This window comes from Macrobrachium rosenbergii, chromosome 41 (assembly GCF_040412425.1).
Source record: "Macrobrachium rosenbergii isolate ZJJX-2024 chromosome 41, ASM4041242v1, whole genome shotgun sequence".
NCBI lineage: Eukaryota > Metazoa > Arthropoda > Malacostraca > Decapoda > Palaemonidae > Macrobrachium > Macrobrachium rosenbergii.
In genome coordinates this window covers 88215884-88236797 of record NC_089781.1, presented here as the reverse complement: position 1 = coordinate 88236797, position 20914 = coordinate 88215884, and the positions used below count along the sequence as shown (strand labels likewise).

Sequence of the window (20914 nt, the reverse complement as noted above, 5' to 3'; positions counted from 1 at the left end):
TATATATAATATATATAGAAATATACATACATATTGTATGTGTATATAATTATATATATATGTGTATATATTATATATATATATATATATATATATATATATATATATATATATATATATATATATATATCTCTCTCTCTCTCTCTCTCTCTCTCTCTCTCTCTCTCTCTCTCTCTCTCTCTCTCTCTCTCTCTCTCTCTCTGTCAGTACTTCCTGTCGTGAGTGGATGGAAAGCGTCAATTTCGAAGAAACGCGAGAAACATATGTTGACTGTGAAGTTCCATAACAGCCATATGTACAGGGGAAAAAAAAGCATTGCGTCGTGTTTAATCTGCGGAAATAAGGCTCTTATGTTTTTACGATTTTTTTTCCCATGAGTTGCGTCATTCAGAGGAATACTGTACTGACGTTGGTTATAGTTGTTGTTAATACTTTATTGTTTTCTGTAAGAGAAAACTATTGTGCCGGCTTTGTCCGTCCGTCCGCACTTTTTTCTGTCCGCCCTCAGATCTTGAAAACTATTGAGGCTAGAGGGCTGCAAATTGGTATGTTGAACGTCCACCCTCCAGTCATCAAACATGCTAAATTGCAGCCTTCTAGCCCCTAGTTTTTTTATTTAAGGTTACATTTAGCCATAATCGTGCTTCTGGCCACCACCGGGCCGTGGTTAAAGTTTCATGGGCGCGGCTCATACAGCATTATACCGAGACCACCGAAAGATCTAATTTCGGTGGCCTTGATTAGACGCAGTAGCGACTGTACAGAAAACTCGATTGCGCCGAAGAAACTTTGGCGTATTTTTTTACTTGTTTTTATTCATATGACTCTTTTTAATTTACGTGATTATTTCAATTACCATAAAAAATGTTTGGTAATTTATTGTATCATTTTTTTTAGTTACCAAAGTAGGTGTATGTCTATATGGCAATAGGAGTATACATCTGTTTATGTAGCTTAATATTTGCTTGTAGTCTCTCTCTCTCTCTCTCTCTCTCTCTCTCTCTCTCTCTCTCTCTCTCTCTCTCTCTCTGTCGAGAAAAAATGGCCATCATCTGGTACAGGATGTAGCGTCCTTGCTCACGATGATTATTGCATTCTTGACCTGAGAGGCAGAAGAGTAATAAGCGTTGAGAAAAAACATTCTAGCATTCATCATTGTGATGTAAGATTACGTAGGAATATATTCAGGTGTGGTTTGTTGAATGACTTTGATGCTCACTGTTATATATATATATATATATATATATATATATATATATATATATATATATATATATATATATATATATATATATATATATATATATATAAATATATAAAGTATATATGTATGTATAACATTCATACGTACATACTTACATATCGATAGACAGGAAAAAGATTTTTCTTTATTTAATGCTCAACATGCAAACCGCATCACATTTGCTAAACATGAGAAGAAAGGAAAAGTATGTTATGAAAGGTACAGAAGTTACAGGCAAGATTTTTTTACGGGAATCATATTATTTTAGAAAGCTACATTAATTTTTTTTTTTATTTCTAGTTACAAAATTTAATGTCCAAAGAACGTAAACTGATGTTATTGACTAAGTAGCCAACACGTATGCTCTCACTTTAAGTAATTCACCAGCAAGGCTGAGTGACAGAAGAATAGTTTATGTTAATTGACACGCAAGATGAACACAGGTGAATTTAATGGGTAATTTATGGTCTTGTCAGTGGCAAGTAATATTAATGGTGAATTTTTTGTCATATTTTGAGGAAAATGTCACCGTTTCGAAAATCAAGCAAATGGATAACTGTCAATGCCACGGTAACTATAATTTAATATAGTCATTTAGATGTGTCAAGGTTCAAGATTTAGATAACACGTCTTCTTCATTTGGCAAGTTTCCAATACATTTGAAGCGAGTAATCCTGATGGGTTCCGGCTCTTGGTCTTAAGGCTAAATTTCATAATCACTCAGTACAGTTAAAGTATGCTTTGCAGAGTGGAACTGTCGGCATTACTTTTTTTTCTTTGCAGCGTTTCGGCCCCTAGCTGCAAGCCCTTTTGTTCCTTTTAATGTACATCCTTTCATATTCTCTTTCTTCCATCATATTTTCCACCCTCTAACAATTGATATCTAGTGCAACTGCGAGGTTTTCCTACTGTTACGCTTTCAAACGTTTTACTGTCAGTTTCCTTTTCAGCGCTGAATAACCTCATGGGTCCCAAATTCTATATTCAGTTCAATCAGAGTAGAACAAATGATATGGACTCTCATTCTAATTCCTTCAAAGGCACCTCCTCAGATCCCAGTCTTGGGATTGCCTTACTTGAAAAGAATCAAGCTGTCATCAATAATGCTATCCCGTAGGGGGGTAATGCCATCAGTGCGCCTCGCGCTGTTCATTGTAGGCATTACCTAGGGTTCTTTGCAGCGTCCCTTCGGCCACTAGCTGCAGACCTTTTCGTTCCTTATACTGTACCTCCGTTCGTATTGTCTTTCTTCCATCTTACTTTCCACCCTCTCCCAACAATTGTTTCACTCTCAATTTCCCTTTCAGCGGTGAATGACCTCAAGGGTCCCAGGTCCCAGCTTGACTTTCAGTCTAAATTGTATAGTCCAATTCCAATTCCAGTCACCAGATGCTTTGGGTTATTCTACCATTATGAAGCCTTGTATCATTCGTTAGTAACTAAATTTTAGTTGGCAAAGAATGGCCTTATGTATAGAGTTAGTAAAGTAGTGGTAACAAGAAAAGCTAGATAACTGTGTATTTCCTTACTCTAAAACTGCAAAGAAATTCTACCCTAAGGAAGAAGAATCATCATTCTTGATCTTATCTTTTAACTGTGCAACCAGTAAGGGCGTTCCCCCTCTCGAGAAAATTTAGGTACCTTTTTATAACAGCAGCCTGTAAGTAACCTCTCCCTCGCCCCTTTCCAAGAAAACTTTGAATTAAAACCAAGTCGTTTATCAACAGTATTTTTAAAGATTGCAAGAAAGCGTCCATTTAAATGAACTACGAGATCATATAAAGCTGCTTAGTAAAAATTTTTGGTCGTTTGCTAGATTAGTTATGGTAACCAATAGAACAATGCGTTAGATATTGCGTAGAGATTTTTCATGGAGATAAAATGTAGAGATTGGTCATGGAGTTTCCTCAGGACGGCAGTTGCGTTAAAATGAGGCAGATATTATGCTAAATGCCCATGACATATAACACATGTAGTCATGCAAATTTTGTCCTCTATGTAGATTCTGTTTTGTAATCGAGGGCAATGTGCTTGTAAAATCATGTGCTCTCGAGTGCTTTTCTTATAAACTGAAGTGGCTCTTGTTAAGGTTTTATCATTTTCTCATAAGATTAGGAGTCCCAAACTTGGCCAAAGAGATAGTGCGAGGAAGCAAACTGATACAATGTTATCTTGTATTGTACCTTATCTCTCTCCCTACTTTGGTTTGTACCCTAAGGAATTTCATCCACCTGATCTTTATCTTGTTTGGATGTGTCCACTGACTTATGTTATCTCGTGAAAAGATTTTTAAACGTTCAGGTCACTTGCGGAATAGTAGAGAGGCGCTGAATGACCTCACAAGTCCCAGCGCTTGGCCTATAGCCTAAATTTTATATTCCAGTTCTAAGAGTAGAGAAAAACATGGCCTCTTGGGTGACAGTGAGTGACAGGAGTGGGTGAAGAGACTGGATAAATTTGTTAAAAGTTAGATAGTGAGGTATAGTAGAGGGAAAGACCCACATTTTTTTAGGGTATGGGTTACTTTATGATAGTACCTCTCTCTCTCTCTCTCTCTCTCTCTCTCTCTCTCTCTCTCTCTCTCTCTCTCTCTTTTTTATATAAATGCATCCGGGTTAGATCACCCACGTGTTGAATATTCAGCGAAAAAGGTGGGCACCACATGCTTTCCTTCTTTGCAGTTCCAGTTCTTGCCCAAGTATCGCTTCTTCCAGCCTGGAGGCATCCTGGAATGAATGGCCCAATTACCCATGTAAGGTGTGCCTCTCTATGAATATTCATGCCATGTAATTACCTTAGAGTACAGAAAGAGAAACAATGACGCAATCGTTCGTTTTGCTCGTTCACGTGCGGTTGCTAGTAAGTTGGTTGTTGGCGCTAGCTCTAGATGTTCCTGGTTGTCTTTTCCTTCGTGTACCATTTATTACTTTCATTGACATTAGGATTTTGCTGTATTTATTTTATTATTATTATTATTATTATTATTATTATTATTATTATTATTATTATTATTATTATTATTATTATTATTATATGAAATAAAGAATTCCTGCTGTAAGAAATACGGTGTTTCATCCATCGAAAAGTGAACATTGGACAATTGTTGACTAATGTTGATGTGCAGGAAAAGTGAATTATTAGAAGATTTGAGAAAACTCATTTTAATATCAGTTCGCAAAATGCAGCCATTTTATTCAACAAAATATTATTATTATTATTATTATTATTATTATTATTATTATTATTATTATTATTATTATTATTATTATTATTATTATTATTATTATTATTCAGAAGATGAACCCTATTCATGTGGAACAAGCCCACAGGGGCCATTGACTTGAAATTCAAGCTTCCAAAGAATAGGGTGCTCATTAGGAAGCAAGAGAAGGTAAAGGGAAATACAGAAAGAAGAAGATCTCACTTATTAAAAAGAAAAATAAATTAAAATTTGTGGGGTATTGATGCTAAATGTACAGACATCAAGAGTTTCATCTTGATTGTGATTCTACGTCACGCCATTGGTCACTGCACATTTTTCTGCTTCATTCATGTTGCAAAGTGGATGCAAATTCGGTTGCCGTTGTATTAGTATACGCATTGCTTGTGTGGTAGAAACTGTGGACATGTACTTGTGTGTATAATTATCTGTAGTGTATTTCCGTATTTTGGTCGTCTTCGTTTTCTGCATTGGAGAATGTGACGTGGCGAAGTGTTAGGGCATTGGTTCCTGGTTTCAAATATAAGTAATGCTGTGGTCAGTGTTGTTCGAGATGTATGTAGTATTGATATGCTTATAACTGGTTCTCAGCCCGTGTATGGAATGCATTCCCATGAGGCAGTAATGATATTCTTGTCTTAGTACAGTTCTCTCCAGTCTTGTCCACTGCTAAGTGCTGATTCGTCTGTATCATATTATTGTGTATACACACACCCATATATATATATATATATATATATATATATATATATATATATATATATATATATATATATATATATAAATTTAACTGTACATTTTTCCTATAGGGTGTGGCTCCATACATATATATTATATATATATATATGTATATATAAACATATATATATATATATATATATATATATATATATATATATATATATATATATATACATATATATATATATTTCTGACTCATATCATATATCTTTCAATTGAAGGCAATGCTGCCCACTTCCTGACTCACATCAGGAAAGACCTTGTACCCAGGTCTTTCATTTGATTATATATATATATATATATATATATATATATATATATATATATATATATATATATGTATATATATATATATATAATTTAACCGTACATTTTTCCCTTAGGGGTGTGGTTCCAGAATATATTACAGTACTTGGTATTTTTCCATGCTGGGCTGCTTTCTTATTGGAGACTTAAGGCTGGTAGCATTGTGCATGGTGTTGGATATTTTTTCAAAATGTGTGGGACTAAAACTTAGCTATTTATAAAAATTCGTTTATTAATCCCTGTTTTCTGCACAAATTTCAGTATTCCCTTTCACCGATGTGACTTCTTGTTGTGCTCACAACAAAATGAAGTAAAAGCCACAAGTATGATATTATGCTTGCTGTCGATTTATAGTTTTAAAAAGTCTGCAAAGTGTATGTTTTTTGTGTGGTAGTAACAACATTTTTATCACCTATTGAGGACGATTTATAATCCTCTTGGCTTCATTTTTGCGTTGATATCGTTCAGAAAATTCTCCTACTTTGTATGATTGCCAGAGTTTTGTAAATAAGCTTGATACCAGGCGCTTTTCTCGCGCACGTTCCTCTTGAAAAATGCCTGCATCCGTTGCCATAGATCGACCTGGGCCACACATGTTTCCAGTGGCCTTCCTCCCCACTTGAATGTCAATCCCTTAACTTGTTTATCTCCCATAATGGGTAAATAAGGCTGCAGACTGGCGTAACACAACGGGTCGTAGGGGGGATGCACTAGGTGGCCCACACCCTTGTATAAAACAGTCTCGTAATTGGTTTTGTTTGCATTCCGCATTCGCTCTTCAAAAGGGGGAATGCTGTCCTTGAAGTCACAGGGATCATCTTCTCCACACACCACCATGAAATGAGTGTCTTCGTCAGCCTCCTCCACTGGAATGAAGTGTTCGTTAGTATTATTATTGAAATACGACTTGAACTTAGTGTAAGTCAAGCCGTCATTGTCAGTCACCAACACATCTTTCTCCACAGTGATGCCCTTCATAATTGGCTTTCCTCTGTAGTAATACTGAGTGTAAAATGGGAATGTAAGTGCATTAACTCCTATAACTGCCTTCACTTGTTCGAAGAGAACGGCCATGCTGTAGCCAATGTCTCCAGATTTACTGTTGCACACGACGCCACATCTGTCTGGAATTACTCGCGGCTGGCTCATCAGGAATTGCATAGCTTCCTCGAAATATTCGAAGTGAATCTCTTGTGGAGTTACTGGTAGATCATCATAGTTAAATACTGCAAGTGCCAGACTGGCGATACCTCTTGTCGCTAACATTGCTACAAAAAAAAAAAAAAAATCACATTTAATTAAAATGTTGGCATAATTTCCTTAAACAAAGCTCAAGAGGTCTAAATTCGCCTCAGTCATGGAATTACTTCAGTAGTTTAAAGCGTTTATTATATAATAATATGGATCTCTGCAGAAAATGGTGTAACTTGTGATTACCCTAGTGATGTGTAATTCACTGAGACATATTGTATTTAATTGTTAATTATCTTAGTTCTAATGAGACCCTCGTAAAAGATGTTATCATAAGCTGATTTTAAAGAAAACATTGTTCAAAGAAATACAAAGATGTAAGGGGACGATGGAACACCTCTTTTGTGCTACGCCAACTCTGTGAAGTATAGTAAGCTTCAACAATGCAAAATAAATTCATGGAAAGGAAGTGCCCAGGAGCTGCAGAATCTGGAAACAGATGGTCAGAGAGGGCAGTAGTTTTGCATATTTGTATTAGCCAGCAGTTTTATGGTAACTTTGTCAAAAGCAAGATAACCCTTATTTGAAAAGTTAAGCCTTAAAGGTCTGTAATTAGATGTTGGTTAGTATTTATAGATATGAAAGTAAAAACAGGCTTTGGAAGTCAGCTTAATAATACCAAATATACTTTGGTAGAAGTTGAATCAGGAGTTAATTTTAAGATGAAGCTGAGGGTTATTTTACTGTTATCTGTAAAGGCCATGTGTTCTGGAGACACTCCAGGCCACTGTATCGTACTGTCGTCTTCTTTCATAAGAATTAGAGAAATCTTGATCAGTATCCTCACCTGAACGAAATTCGAAGAGCCCTCCAATAAATCCAAATATGTCAATGACTCCTGGGAAGGGTCCAGGACCTGGTGGTAGGTAGAGAGCACCTCTCACTCTTCCATGCCTCACTTCTACACGTTGTACTCCTGGGGCCGTCAAGTGTCGCTCCAATTCTACACTTGCTAAAGTGGTTTCTGGCTCTGCTGACGGATCTGCATAACCATCATTGACACTTACTGTAATCTGGATGAAAGTGAGATGGGATTACTGAGCAGTAAGTGAAAATGTTCGTTTGTCAATACGCGTTGCGAATACTTGGTATGTAGTCAGCTTCACGGGAGTTGAGACGCATTACCACCGTGCACCGGTCGAGAAATATGGTAACTCTCTGAAATAGTAGCAGTTCCTGGATATGCAGTTTATGAATCCTTGCGCATAGACGTTTTGTAAGGAAGGCGCTGATTGGTAAACTCTTCTCTGATTTCTGCATATAGTCATAGTATATTAGTTTCGCTGATTTTATGAGATATAGCTACCAAAATACGTAATTAACATGATTACTGAACATATTCTCTCATTCTGCATGTAAAATGAAAAATCACAGCTCGGTGAATAACATCCTGAAATTCGTTGTAATGAATTTGTAAAGTAATTGTGTGTGTGTGTGTGTGTGTGTGAGGGATAAAAGTTCTCATTTCGCTCATTATAGCATATTCTAAACGTATAAATTAGGATTTTGACTGCCATTCACATCCTTATGGCCCAGTCGACTATGCTTTTGCGAGTTGGCTTGGCCTTCTTTGCGAACGGTTAGTGCACACAGTTCCACGATAAGGTTGTCATTGCATTTTCAGTAAAGGCAGTTGCAGGATGAGGATCTGTTGTTATATAGAAATCGTAACTGTAATAACACCACCCCGAGTATAGTTGATCTACCATTATAATACTAGTATGAGGGTTATCATACGGACCCCAACGATTAATAAACGCTTTTGCTTACCGAGAGAAATTGATTTGTTTCTAACAAGACACTTATTTCGTGGTGAATCGTTACTGCTAATCATAACTATTTTAGATTATAGAGCATGAAATATTCGAGTGCATAGTTTTAAAGCACTGTAAATGTGTCCGTCGAGGGAAGAATGTAGGGTAGAATCGCCTATCTCGCCATTGCTTTGTAAACTATCACGTTCTTTCATTATGGTTGTAGAGATGAGATGCAAAAAGCAAAATGTATTTCTTTATAGAAGAAAGTGATTTGATAATAAAATTATATCTTCTTTCCAATCGTGCTAGATCTTATTTCTTTAATCAAGACTTTAAGGGACAGTTATGTTCTCTCACATAAAGTTGTTACCTTTATTCATGCACCCTCTTTTTTTCTTGTCTTTTATTGGTGATAAACGTTTTGATATATTACATCGTTTTCACATGCTTACAACTTTCATTCTACAGCATGTTGTATTTTGGATTACAAGATCTGTACCAAGATCCCTTACTAATTCCTAACTTCCTCTTTTTAAGCCCCCTTTTTTTTTAATAATGGTCATGTGATTACTGTGCTTTAGGATTTCATAGTGTTAGATAAGGAAATGTCTTATTTATGCTGAGGATAATGCTAACATCTGGAAATATTAGGATTTAAGAAATATATTTTTAATTTTTTAGTGCACAAGATGCTTCACCATACACCCGTGAAATGTTTACTGCATATGCAAATGAAGTTTGGAGCCCATCAGAATATCACTACCAAATCATGTCACGTGGAAAACAACGTATATGAACGTATAGAATTCAAATCATTTTCCAAAATAAAATTTGTTTGATTTGGCTCCTGCCACCTCTTGAGCCAGCGATAAACAGTGGCTCTGGAAAGTGCAACCTCTGCTGCAGTTTCCGTCGGGGACACACCACTTTCGCTCATTCCGACGACCATCCCCGCGAAGGATGTTTTCATTGCGTCTTTCCATTCCGTGATCTAGATTCAAATGGCTCACCTTTGACCCGTGATTACCAGCTCATCTCCGTTATAAAACAAGTTCACTTCCTATGAGACTGAACTATCTAATCTGAAGTCATATAATTCATCGATAAGTTATTTGTGATCTAAGTAACATAAAACTTATCTGAATGATATAACATTATCATAAGACACCTAGATAAACTGAACATCATAAAACCCAGTAACAAGACCGCTCCTTAATTCCCTAGTTAAACAGTACCCCTTCACCTAGAAAGGAAGAAACAAACATGACAGACACAGTTACCATTGGTTATAATCATACACTCGAATATCTTACTCATCATATTTTGAAATGTAACCTTTTAGTATTTCGGTTGATATGATTTTTCCTAGGCATTCATTCAAAAATATATATATATTTTTTATTTGTAACAAACAGACAAATTGTATTCTCTGGTGAAATGTTGCCCGATGACAATTTGAAGGCGGCTAGTAGTAGTAGTAGTACTATTATCATTATTGACTTTATTATCAGATACACTAGAGTTTGGCTCATTACGGTTATGTTTCTAGATAACTTTTAATAACCTCACCATGATAGCGGACAAACCCTTCGCAAAGACGGTCTATCCGACTCGCAAACGCGTAGCCGATTTCGCCCTAAGGACTGGAATGGCAGTCAAAATCCTATCATTTATACGTTTAGAATATGCTATAACGAGCGAAATGAGAGAACTTTTATCCCTTCACACACACACACACACACACACACACACACACACACACACACACACACACACACACACAATTACTTTACAAATTCATTACAACGAATTTCAGGACGTTATTCACCGAGCTGTGATTTTTCATTTGACAAGCAGAATGAGAGAATATGTTCAGTAATCATGTTAATTACGTTATTTTGGTAGCTATATCTCATAAAATCAGCGAAACTAATATGCTATAACTATATGTAGAAATCAGAGAAGAGTTTACCAATCAGCGCCTTCCTTACAAAACGTCTATGCGCAAGGATTCATAAACTGCATATCCAGAACTGCTACTACTTCAGAGCGTTACCATATTTCTCCATCGGTGATAATTCGTCTCAACTCCCGTGAAGCTGACTGTACCTAATGCAGTTGTAACAAGGAAAATAATTGTGCCATAGCTAAGAAATAAAAAAAAAAAAATAGACAAATGCTTCATCATCAGACCTGTAAAACTGCTACCTACTTTCCACGGTGTTAGTGGATTGCGGCGAAAGAGCCTGTAATACTTTTTCCCAGTCGGCAAAGTTGAGAGGGTGGTCAGTAGGCCTGCTGGAAAGACCCCTTGGTAAGATCCTCCAACAGAGGCAGCCTTTTCGAGATCCACCCTTCCGTCATTGTCAGCTGTGAAGTGGGCACAAGAGGAAAACTGGAAGAAAAGTAGAATGTACATCACAAAATTTTGAATTACTCATTGAAATTTCACAAAAGAGTTGTCTAATGAAATTATGATTTCAATATCAGTGGTTCTCCATTACCCCTAACTTGAAAACTTGGGGCGAGAATTCTGATATGTTATGTCCCTTACCATAATTATTCTTTTACCAGTTTTTACTGTTTGTCATCAGTATCTCCAGTCAGTTAAATATCATTTGCTTACACCAAACAGTCACTCCATTTACCAATTATTTTTGGATCCCACAGCTTCACATCACATCACGCTATTCAACAAGATATTGGACAGCCATAGAGGCATATCACAACTGTCTCACTTCCTTTTACACCAAACCGGTCACTCCTAGTTACATATCGTAACCCATACCTTGCTCCCATCATAATAACTTAATCTCCTTTGACGACTTAACTTCAATTCTCTATTTCTACACCTTTGTATACCACAGATAGCTTCTTCCCTTTACTGTCAACTGTATACTTAGTTGTTTTATAACAAGCAACTGATTTGGGACCCTATTCCTTGCCTAAAACCACTCTGTTTTAGTTTTCTGTAAAGAAAACTATTATGCCGGCTGCATATTCGGTACCGGCTTTGTCTGCCCGTCCGCACTAAAGGGGAATGACGTCACACTAGTTAACAGTCCAAAATAATTGCCAGGACGGATTTGACTCCGTTCGGTCATGTTGAGCTCCATGCATGAACGATGACACCACAAATTTGAGTTCCAGGAATTCTGAAGTATGCAGTTGATATCTCCGATAAAAGATATATTAAGTTATATAATAATATCATTACGAAGATCTTGGATCATTCTGTCTATGCATCTTATTTGTTTATTTTGATATTGTGCAGCTAAATACGTAAGCGTCTTTTTTTTTTTTTTTTTTAATTGGTGTTGACCTTCATAAGCGATTTCACATAGACCACATCAGTTGAAATGGAGCATAGACTTATGCAGCCAGTTCCGATATTAGGGTATTAATTCATCCTAATTCTGCATGTCAAATGTTAATATTAGGCCTACATATAAAATTCTTATATTTTCAGGTAATGCAGGGCATAGGCCTACACGTTAATTTCTTATATTTTGATGCAATGACAGGGCATAGGCCTACACATCAAATTCTTTTATTTTGAGGCAATGACAGGGCTTAGGCCTACACATCAAATTCTTATATTTTGAGGCAATGGCAGAGCTTAGGCCTACACATCAAATTCTTATATTTTGAGGCAGTGACAGGGCTTAGGCCTACACATCAAATTCTTATATTTTGAGGCAATGACAGGGCTTAGGCCTGCACATCAAATTCTTATATTTTGAGGCAATGACAGGGCTTAGGCCTACACATCAAATTCTTATGTTTTGAGGCAATGACAGGGCATAGGCCTACACATCAAATTCTTATATTTTGAGGCAATGACAGGGCATGGCCCTACGCGTCAATTTCTTATTGCAAATAGTTTTCCACCCGTATCTGTTGGAAATAGAGTAGCTTTTAATTAATATAGTAGCTCCGACCCCGCGATATATAATGTACTTGCGTCGATGGCCATAGTAATTGTAAAGCCACTTATACCACAGAGAATAAAAGTAAAATTTGTGGGCATGTAGTCGATGGCACTCATAGACCAGTCATGGGCTGTCTCAGCCTTATACAAATCTATCGAACTGCTCGCAATGAATTGTATTGAAAATATATTTACAAAATGGATAACAAATTATATTACTGTGATGAGTTAATATAAGGGAGCTGTAGCATTTCTGTGCAAATGAAGGCTATGGTAGGAAGGCATCATAAGATACTTAACGACATAAGAAAAAATAAATGACAGCTGAAGAAGTTACGTATGAGATTGATCCAAACCAATCTGCAAGTAGCCCTTGATTCATTTGCTTTTGGGGACATTCTTGTAGATTATCCTGTTGGACGAAAGGATACATAAAAGTCAGTAAATTTTCTCTCTCTCTCTCTCTCCCTCTATCTTTGTTGTTAGGAGAATATTCTACCGTAGACTGTATTCATAAAGATCTGGATTACTTTTAATTAAAACAAAAGACTAAATTTCAATTAACAATGGTAAGCAGATAATTCTTTACACTAGTATTTTATGAATAGGTCTATGTTTATTCTACAATGTTAGGTTACCATATGAAAAATTTTCGAAGACATTACAAGCACCATAACAGCAGCAACAAAACAAGTTTAACCACAATAAAACGGCTGAATATAAGCTAGGCATAGACCTGTAATCCAAACGTCATAAGCTGCGTAAATCGACAAAAAGACATAGGACATTATAGGCCTACGTCATTTTTTTATGATAATGTTATTTCGAAAGGAGAAAATGTCTTTCAAAAAATTCTCAGCAAATTATATCCAATGTGACTCGTATAGCCCATCATACTAAACATAGGCATGTTCTGGTATAGTAGAGTGCAGCCACTGCCTGTCATCCCACCGAATGCGTAAACGTAAACGATTGCAATGAAATCGACTTTATGACTATTAAAATGTAGTAAAATTTCCTAAAATAAAAATGAAATACCAGTCTGCATTGCTCTGAGAACGTCTTTGTGTTCAAGTTTAGAATGGCGAACACGCTTGACGATATCAGACGGTAGTTAATTATTATTGTCCTGTAATTAAAGTGCACCGATTCTAACGCAAGACATTCTGTGTGTCCAGGTCTAGAGAGTATAGACCTCGCTCTGTGTCACCTCCGTATTCAGGTGAACCTCATTTACGAAAAACAACATTGCAGCATTGCGGAACACGCCTGACTTCATTCATATTTTCCTATTTTTTTACTCTTTTTAGGGAGGTAGATATTATGATTTTATTTCAGGGGATAATATAACGTTTCCTTTTGATAATTATAAATAATCAGCAGAACTTACTTACTTCGCCAAAACACCATTGCGGAATTAATGAAGATGAAAAGAACCACAGAGTAACCAACTTTTCGAAACCATTGCCAACCAATCAGCTTCAAGGGATGGTCGTGACGTAGGCAGTGGTCGGGGCTTAGCGGTGGATTTTGCAAAGACCGGTGGATTTTGCTATTTTTTACTTGTTTCATTTTGTCATCTGCATCACTTTTGTAGTTAGAATCTTACAGTGCACCCTCCCTGGTATATTAAGTAACATTATGCCCATAAAATTCGTTCAATTATGTCAACACCTTTACCATTTATACAGTGGAGTTATTGCCTCATTATTCCTTCAGAACCTTTCCTTCATCCAGGCACACTTTATAAATCGTGGTCAGCCTCTCAATAAAAAATTATGCCCCTCAGCCATTCCTTCAGAGTCTTACTTCACCCTGGCATGCTTTATAAATCTTGTTCAGCCTCTGGTTCACACTCACCTTCACACCACAGAACTTCACAGGTATTGCCATCAACTCCTGGTGTCTTTCCTTTCTTTAACGCCTGTATTGCCCTGTTTTACGTTGGTATTTATTCGTTAAGCAAGTCTCAGTCTTACGTTAATAAATAAATCTAAATAATGTGTGTATGAAATTGCATGTGTATAAAATTTGTATTTTTGTGCGTGCTTTTAGTGAGAGAAGGCCTTGCAGCTTTTAAAAATGTGGAACACTGGGAAATGCTTACAATTCTGGAAGGGATAACATTGTGGGAGTTTGGTGGTTAAATAATGGTTATACCTATTGCTTGTTCAAGGGTAAGAGTGCTGAGAACGCATGAATTTAAAGATGGTGTTGCCAGTTGCCCTGTGACCTCATTACTGTCATGTTCACACTTGACCGTATTTAATTTTTTGTCTTGTTTTCTTTCACTTATCATTGTTGAAGGTCAATTTAATTTCATTTTTCAAAAATAATTTTTTGCAAAATAGATTAACCATTGTGTATTTATTTCCATAAGGAGTAAAAGGAACAAGATAACTTTTTTTTTTATTCAACCCATGATTTTCAGCATGATTTGCCTTGAAATCCCTGAAGCTGTATGCTATTTTTGTTACAGTATTACCTGTGCCCTCTTCTAATATTTGTTCATTTATTAAATTTACTCTTTTTTTGGTGTAGGCATTGCTTATCGTGGAAAGATTTTTTTTAAAGCAAGCTATATTCATACGCTTCTTTTCAGGCAAAAACGGGATTTTGTCATTATTTTTTCTGCTGACACAAGTAGAAAGAAATGCTTTCAGTTCCACTAAATAATAATAATAATAATAATAATAATAATATACAAAGTAATATGTATCCAAGTATTCATTTTTCGTGTGCATCAAAAATGATTTCCAGTTATGAATCCCATGTTTAACAATCGAAACCCAAAGATTCATATAGTATCAAATTCATAATTTAAGTACGATGCAGTGCAAAGTAATGACGTTAAGCAGGTGATAATAGTTTGTGACAGACCGCAAGTAATGCAAAAACCAGGGCAAGTCTAACCTATTTATTCAAGAGGAGATAACATTTATGAATTTGGAAGATTCTACCTTGCGGATGCATAGTAATAAACCCAGTAATGTGAGGGTGCATGCACAATTTAGTAAAATGTCATAAACACATGGCAACTTGTCGCACATACTCATCACAAACAAGTTACATACAAGTCAACGACTTACTGGTAATCTTGACCAGTGTTTCTTATGATTAGCCTTGAATTGTGAGATTCATTGTCCACTTACAATTGTTGACTTGTTATCATCTGGTTTGTGATATGTATGTGATACATTTCTGACGTGTTTCTGACATGTTTTACTGTAGTGTGGTTGCACCCCTAGGTGATAACTTCCGAGCTGCATTTCATGTATACATAGGAAGAAAGACATTCTTGAACAGGTCTTGATTAACAATATTTATAGCTTACTGTTTTGCTGGATATGCCTCTGGTACCAAGGGCTTTCATCCCGAACATGCCTGGTGATGAACTTCCTCATGCGAAGCCATAAATCTTCTTGTGCTTTGCACGTGTCTTCTGCGTTACCTCCCCACAGGATACGTTGTCCAATCAACTTTTCCACACCCTCTTCATCAGTAACAGGCAGGTACCGGTGGTACGACTGGTAGGTTAAAGGTCCATATGGAGGTTCAATCAAATGCCCAGCACCTGGATAAATCACGACTTCGTAGTTGGTCTTGCCGAACATGTCTAATCGTTGCTTGATACCCAGTGTAAGGATGTCTGTGGACCATCCATCGTCATCACCTGCAACTGCTAGAAAATGTGTTCCATCGTCAGCCTTTTCAACTGGGATGAATTGTGGGTGAAGTGGAGTGAAGTGCTCTAGGTAGAGATCTCTTTTAGGGTAAATTCGTCCTTCTTCATCAATCATCAAATGTTCAAAACCCATTTTCACTCCTTCCACTAAAGTCTTTCCTCTGTAAGATATTGCAGAGTCCAGTGGTATAGGAGTTCCACTGATGCATACCACTGCTTTCACTTGAGACAGCCACGTGGCTAGAGCAAATGAAATGTCTGTTGATTTACTAACCGCTACAATCCCACATCTGTCCTTTACAACATTTTCTTGAGATAACAGCACGTCTATCGCCTCTTCAAAGTAATCTAGTTCGAAGTGATCTGTACTCTTAGGAAGGTCTTCAAATCCAAAATATGCCAAAGCCAGTGAAGCAATCCCTCTTGATGCCAGCAGTGCTGAAAAGCATGTAAGTTTTGTGTCACTCTCTGAAGATGTTAAGCTAATGCATGGAGAATGATAGACAGTACCTAGTTAATTTTCTCTACTGTAATTTTATTTAAGCATTCTTTATGTCAGTTCATTATTTAGTACACCTTTGCAGACTGACTCACCAGATCTGAATTCCAGGAGTCCTCCTACAGCCCCAAACATATCCAAGACTCCAGGGTAAGGACCCTTTCCTCCTGGTAGAAACAAAGTACCTCGAACTCTTCCCTTCCGTATAGGTATTCTTTGTACATCTGGTGTAATAAAGTGCCTTTCAAGGCACACTGTTGAAAGAGCATTGGATTCTTCTTGCAATGTCTTGTGACAGTCTGTTAGGCTGATGTCTATCTGCCGAGAAGTAGCGTTATTAGACACTGCATTTCAGAAGGTAGTTTGGCTGTGAATTATTCATTCTTTTAGGGAAAAAATCACATCCAGTGTTATTCTGGTAGTCCTTTGATAAATAAACCTTGGACTTGTATTAAAAGTCTGTTAGGCAGGGCTAACTATAAAGCTCTGTTGTTCTTTAAATAAATCAGAGGCTAAAACACTGGTATATAGTTTAATCTACTCTACTCATTCGTTTTACTCATTTTTTCCTTAATTGCAGTGATAAATCATTAAGGTTTCCAGCACATCATTAATTGCACAAACTAAAACAGTCATGCAGTACATGCTGTGCATAATGTGAGAACCATTACCAACCTTCCAAGGTGTTTCAGGGTTCCTCTTGCATAGTCTGAGAAAAGAAAATTCATTTGGTGCTGGTTTCAGGGTTGTAAGAAGCCCAGCAGGGAATATTCCTGTGTATGATCCTCCCACTGACTCTTGCAGAGTAAGATCAACTCGCCCACTTGAATCCGAGATGTAGTGGGCATGAGAGCAGAACTGCAGGAGAATAATGTAGTTCTTTAAAATGCAGTTTCTTTTCAGAGATCCATATGGTAGTGGTGTAAAATCAGATCTTTCATAAGCATTGCCATTTTTTTTTATTTAATGGGCTTAGAGGTTTTGATAACTCTTAATGAAGTGTGCACAGCTGTTGATTTTTACTCGTGATTCGGTTTCCTAGAATTTATAGTAATTTTGATAATATATTGTAAAACTAGTTATTTTCATCACTCATATTTGAGGCGGAAAAATGCAGCAGTATTTTACATTTAGTGTATACTGTACCATAATATAATTGTACTAAACAACGGCCCACAGAAAGGCACAATGAACTCTATAGTGAGATAAATGAGAAAGGCCAAACATATTAAGTATTATACTGCAAAAGAGAGCAGTGTGCTGATCTTTTACTTGATTTTTGTAGTGCTCAAGTTAATTTTTACATTAATTTTCTGTCCAAAGTATTGTAGTTGAATGTAGGAGTGTTTAGCAAAACAAGTCCTAGTTTTTGGAATTCCTATTTTGGATTGGAGTGAGGTAAGCGTAAGCCAGAAGTGTCAAGAAATCGAGAACTTAAGAGGTCATTGTGCCTATTATAAATTCATATATATCCTGTAAAAGCGAGACCATTACATTCTATGAAAATATCCACTTTGTGTGACTAGTAATGAATGAAGCTCGTGAAAGTGTATTTATATTTGTGATTTTTTTTCACGTTCCTATTGTACAGGTATGTATTTTCAACTATAAACAATAGCAATGATTATTTAACTATATTTTGACCAATAATCTTTACTACATAGCACTAATGACATTAAATGGCAAAGCCGCTAAGAGACGGTTTGATGACATTTGGCTAAGCCGCTAAGAGATGGTATGATGACATTTGGCTAAGCCGCTAGGAGATGGTATGATAGTGTCGGGGGGATGGGTGGGGATCTCCGATTGTGGGGTGGAGGTAGCGGCAGGGGTTAAGTTGCTGGTTCGTGTGCTTTGTGTCGCAATGCTATCGCTCGCGTTGTGATGTTAGCTAGGAGAATGGTATACTATCTATAGTAGCCTTCGTTGTACTTTTATCTCAGTTGCAGATCATTCTATTGTTTTAAAACTTGTCGAAATATTTGCATTACATAAAAATGATATATAAATGTGCAAATGGAACTTATTTTTAGGTACTAGTAATCATCACTGATATTCCAGTTACGTTTCGAATTTGTTATAAATTGGCTGTCTGGTTACTGTAAACCAGTCTAGTTTCTTGACCGTGAGCTTAACTACTTTTAATATTGTTAGAAAAGTCTATTAGCAGGAACATTTTTCAGCTGCTGTTTGTGTTAGTATTCTGGGTGGCTTACGAGGTATTATGTACATGATAAAAGCTTATACATACACTTCAGGTACTGTTTCTCTCGGTGTGAAACTTACGTGCTTCCCGTGCTCGTCAATGAGGTCAGCACGTAGGGTGACAGGCGAGTTGGGCTTCAGACCTCCAGCTTTCAACTCCGTATGAACATCGTGGAGGCAGACTCGAGGGTTGGCTTCCACCCAGACATCCCCATTTTGTTTGTGGTTGTTCCCGAGATGCGCCGTCGTTGCTAAACCTCTGCTATTCCGGTTTAGTCGGTATTTCTTCGTTAGTAATCGTGCGGTTGGCAGTAACCTCATGTGGACTACACACGGCAAAGCATTGCTGATCATAATGGGTTTTCTTTATCACTACACTTCTTACACGGTTGGAAATGAATGCTATTGATTAATTTGCTATTAAAATCGTCCCATTTTACCTAAATCAGCGTAAATTATACGCTAATGAGGGTAATTTTTCGTAACAGCAGTTACGCACCGGTTTGCGGAGCCACTGGATTTGGCGAGTCCTTACGATTTCGTCAGTGGTGCTATGGTAGCCGAGTTGTCAGTTGGCCATTTTCTCGGGTTCTATTATCGCGTTTTCTTCGCACCCTCTACCCTCGCAAATACAATCGAGGTAGAGCCTCTCTATACCTTCCGCACAATATCATGTCATGTTATCGGTCGTTCCCGTGATATAACTTATCTGAACCTATTGTATCCTTAGAGAGTTTATGAGAGTTTCATTTTGATTCTGTACAAACGTATTCGTTGTGATGCAAGAGAGAGAAAGTGACAGGTATGCTGTCCAGTTTTTCTAGTAGTTTTTTGGTATGATTTAATATCGTATTTGTATTTATTTCGTTTTTATGAAGAAATTATATGTATACTTCGGCTCCAAAGCCGCGGTTCACTGACCATAGTTCTTATACTGGCAGGCCATTTAAATAAATGAAAAATAAACCCTTTGAATGACGAATCATCTACTTCAGACGGATTCGGTCGGCCCTGATCAGATGCACCTTCCGGTTTTCAGATTTTGTACATAGAGTGAGGTGGCAAGCCTTACGTCGTGTACCATGCATGTGCCGAATGCTGGATGACGACGGTAGTCTAAACGTGGAGGATATTACTCAGACTTTTATTGTTACACACGGGAATATAATATATATATATATATATATATATATATATATATATATATATATATATATATATATATATATATATATATGTATGTGTGTGTGTGTGTTTGTGTGTGTATACACATATACGTATGTGTGTATGTATATAATGTTTTAGGTTTTATATTATTATTGTTTAATAGTGTCTTAGATGTCAGTTGTTGAAATGATTCTTCATATTGTCTTCTTGCACCATGCATTTATCTGGTGACCAGAGTTTATCATTATTGTTATAATAACAGTTGTTGCTGTTGTTCAGAGAGAGAGAGAGAGAGAGAGGGAGGGAGGGAGGAGGAGAGTGTATATAACATAACGAAACTGAAAACAACAATGCAACGCTTAACATTATGCAACAAAATACAGTATTTCAGCGGGTTGTATCTTACCAGTGTTTTGCTTAATACTCGTCATACTAGTGTACCTGCCTTGTCAAAATGACCGCACCGTTTAAGGTATGTTGCAATTGCAACATTTTAACAAGGTATCAAGTACATTACGGCTCTCTACCTTTTTATGGTCAGGGTTTTGTGATGCTAAACGTGTAACCCTTACGGGTTAGTGCTCTCAGTGTACCTCATGTGGTGCACTGTAGGCAGTACTTTAGGTTCTTTGCAACGTGCCTTCGGCCCCTAGCTGCAACCTTTTTCATTCTTTTTACTGTACCTCCGTTCATAATCTCTTCCTTCTAACTTTCCACCCTCTCTAACGATTGTTTCATAGTGCAACTGCAACCTTTAAAACTTGCTTACTGTCTATTGCCCCTTTCAGCGCTGAATGACCTCATAGGTCCCGGTGCTTGGCCTTAGGCCTAAATTCCATATTCTATTCTATACGTCTGACTCATTAGGCTACCTATAGACATTGTTACACACCGGAAAAGTAGATGTAT

The 20914-nt window shown here is 36.9% G+C and overlaps 2 protein-coding genes across 3 annotated transcripts in view; one reads left to right on the top strand and one right to left on the bottom strand.

The window, feature by feature from the left end:
* Positions 1-20914, top strand: part of LOC136826967 (probable ATP-dependent DNA helicase HFM1) — a 189103-nt gene that overhangs the window by 49603 nt on the left and 118586 nt on the right. The gene's annotated exons all lie outside the window — the stretch shown is intronic.
* Positions 5725-19385, bottom strand: LOC136826966 (peroxisomal succinyl-coenzyme A thioesterase-like). 2 transcript variants are annotated; one of them, XM_067084573.1, is made up of 7 exons: positions 18920-19354; positions 17309-17491; positions 16729-16951; positions 15784-16572; positions 10731-10913; positions 7549-7774; positions 5725-6778 (listed from the first exon to the last, which is right to left on the bottom strand). In XM_067084573.1, exons 1-5 carry the CDS (start codon positions 19190-19192, stop codon positions 10885-10887), a joined length of 1497 nt encoding a protein of 498 aa, XP_066940674.1. In that variant the 5' UTR covers positions 19193-19354; the 3' UTR covers positions 5725-6778; positions 7549-7774; positions 10731-10884. The 2 variants fall into 2 exon arrangements, with proteins under 2 accessions (XP_066940674.1, XP_066940675.1); XM_067084574.1 differs by lacking the exons at positions 15784-16572; positions 16729-16951; positions 17309-17491 and having other exon boundaries at positions 18920-19385.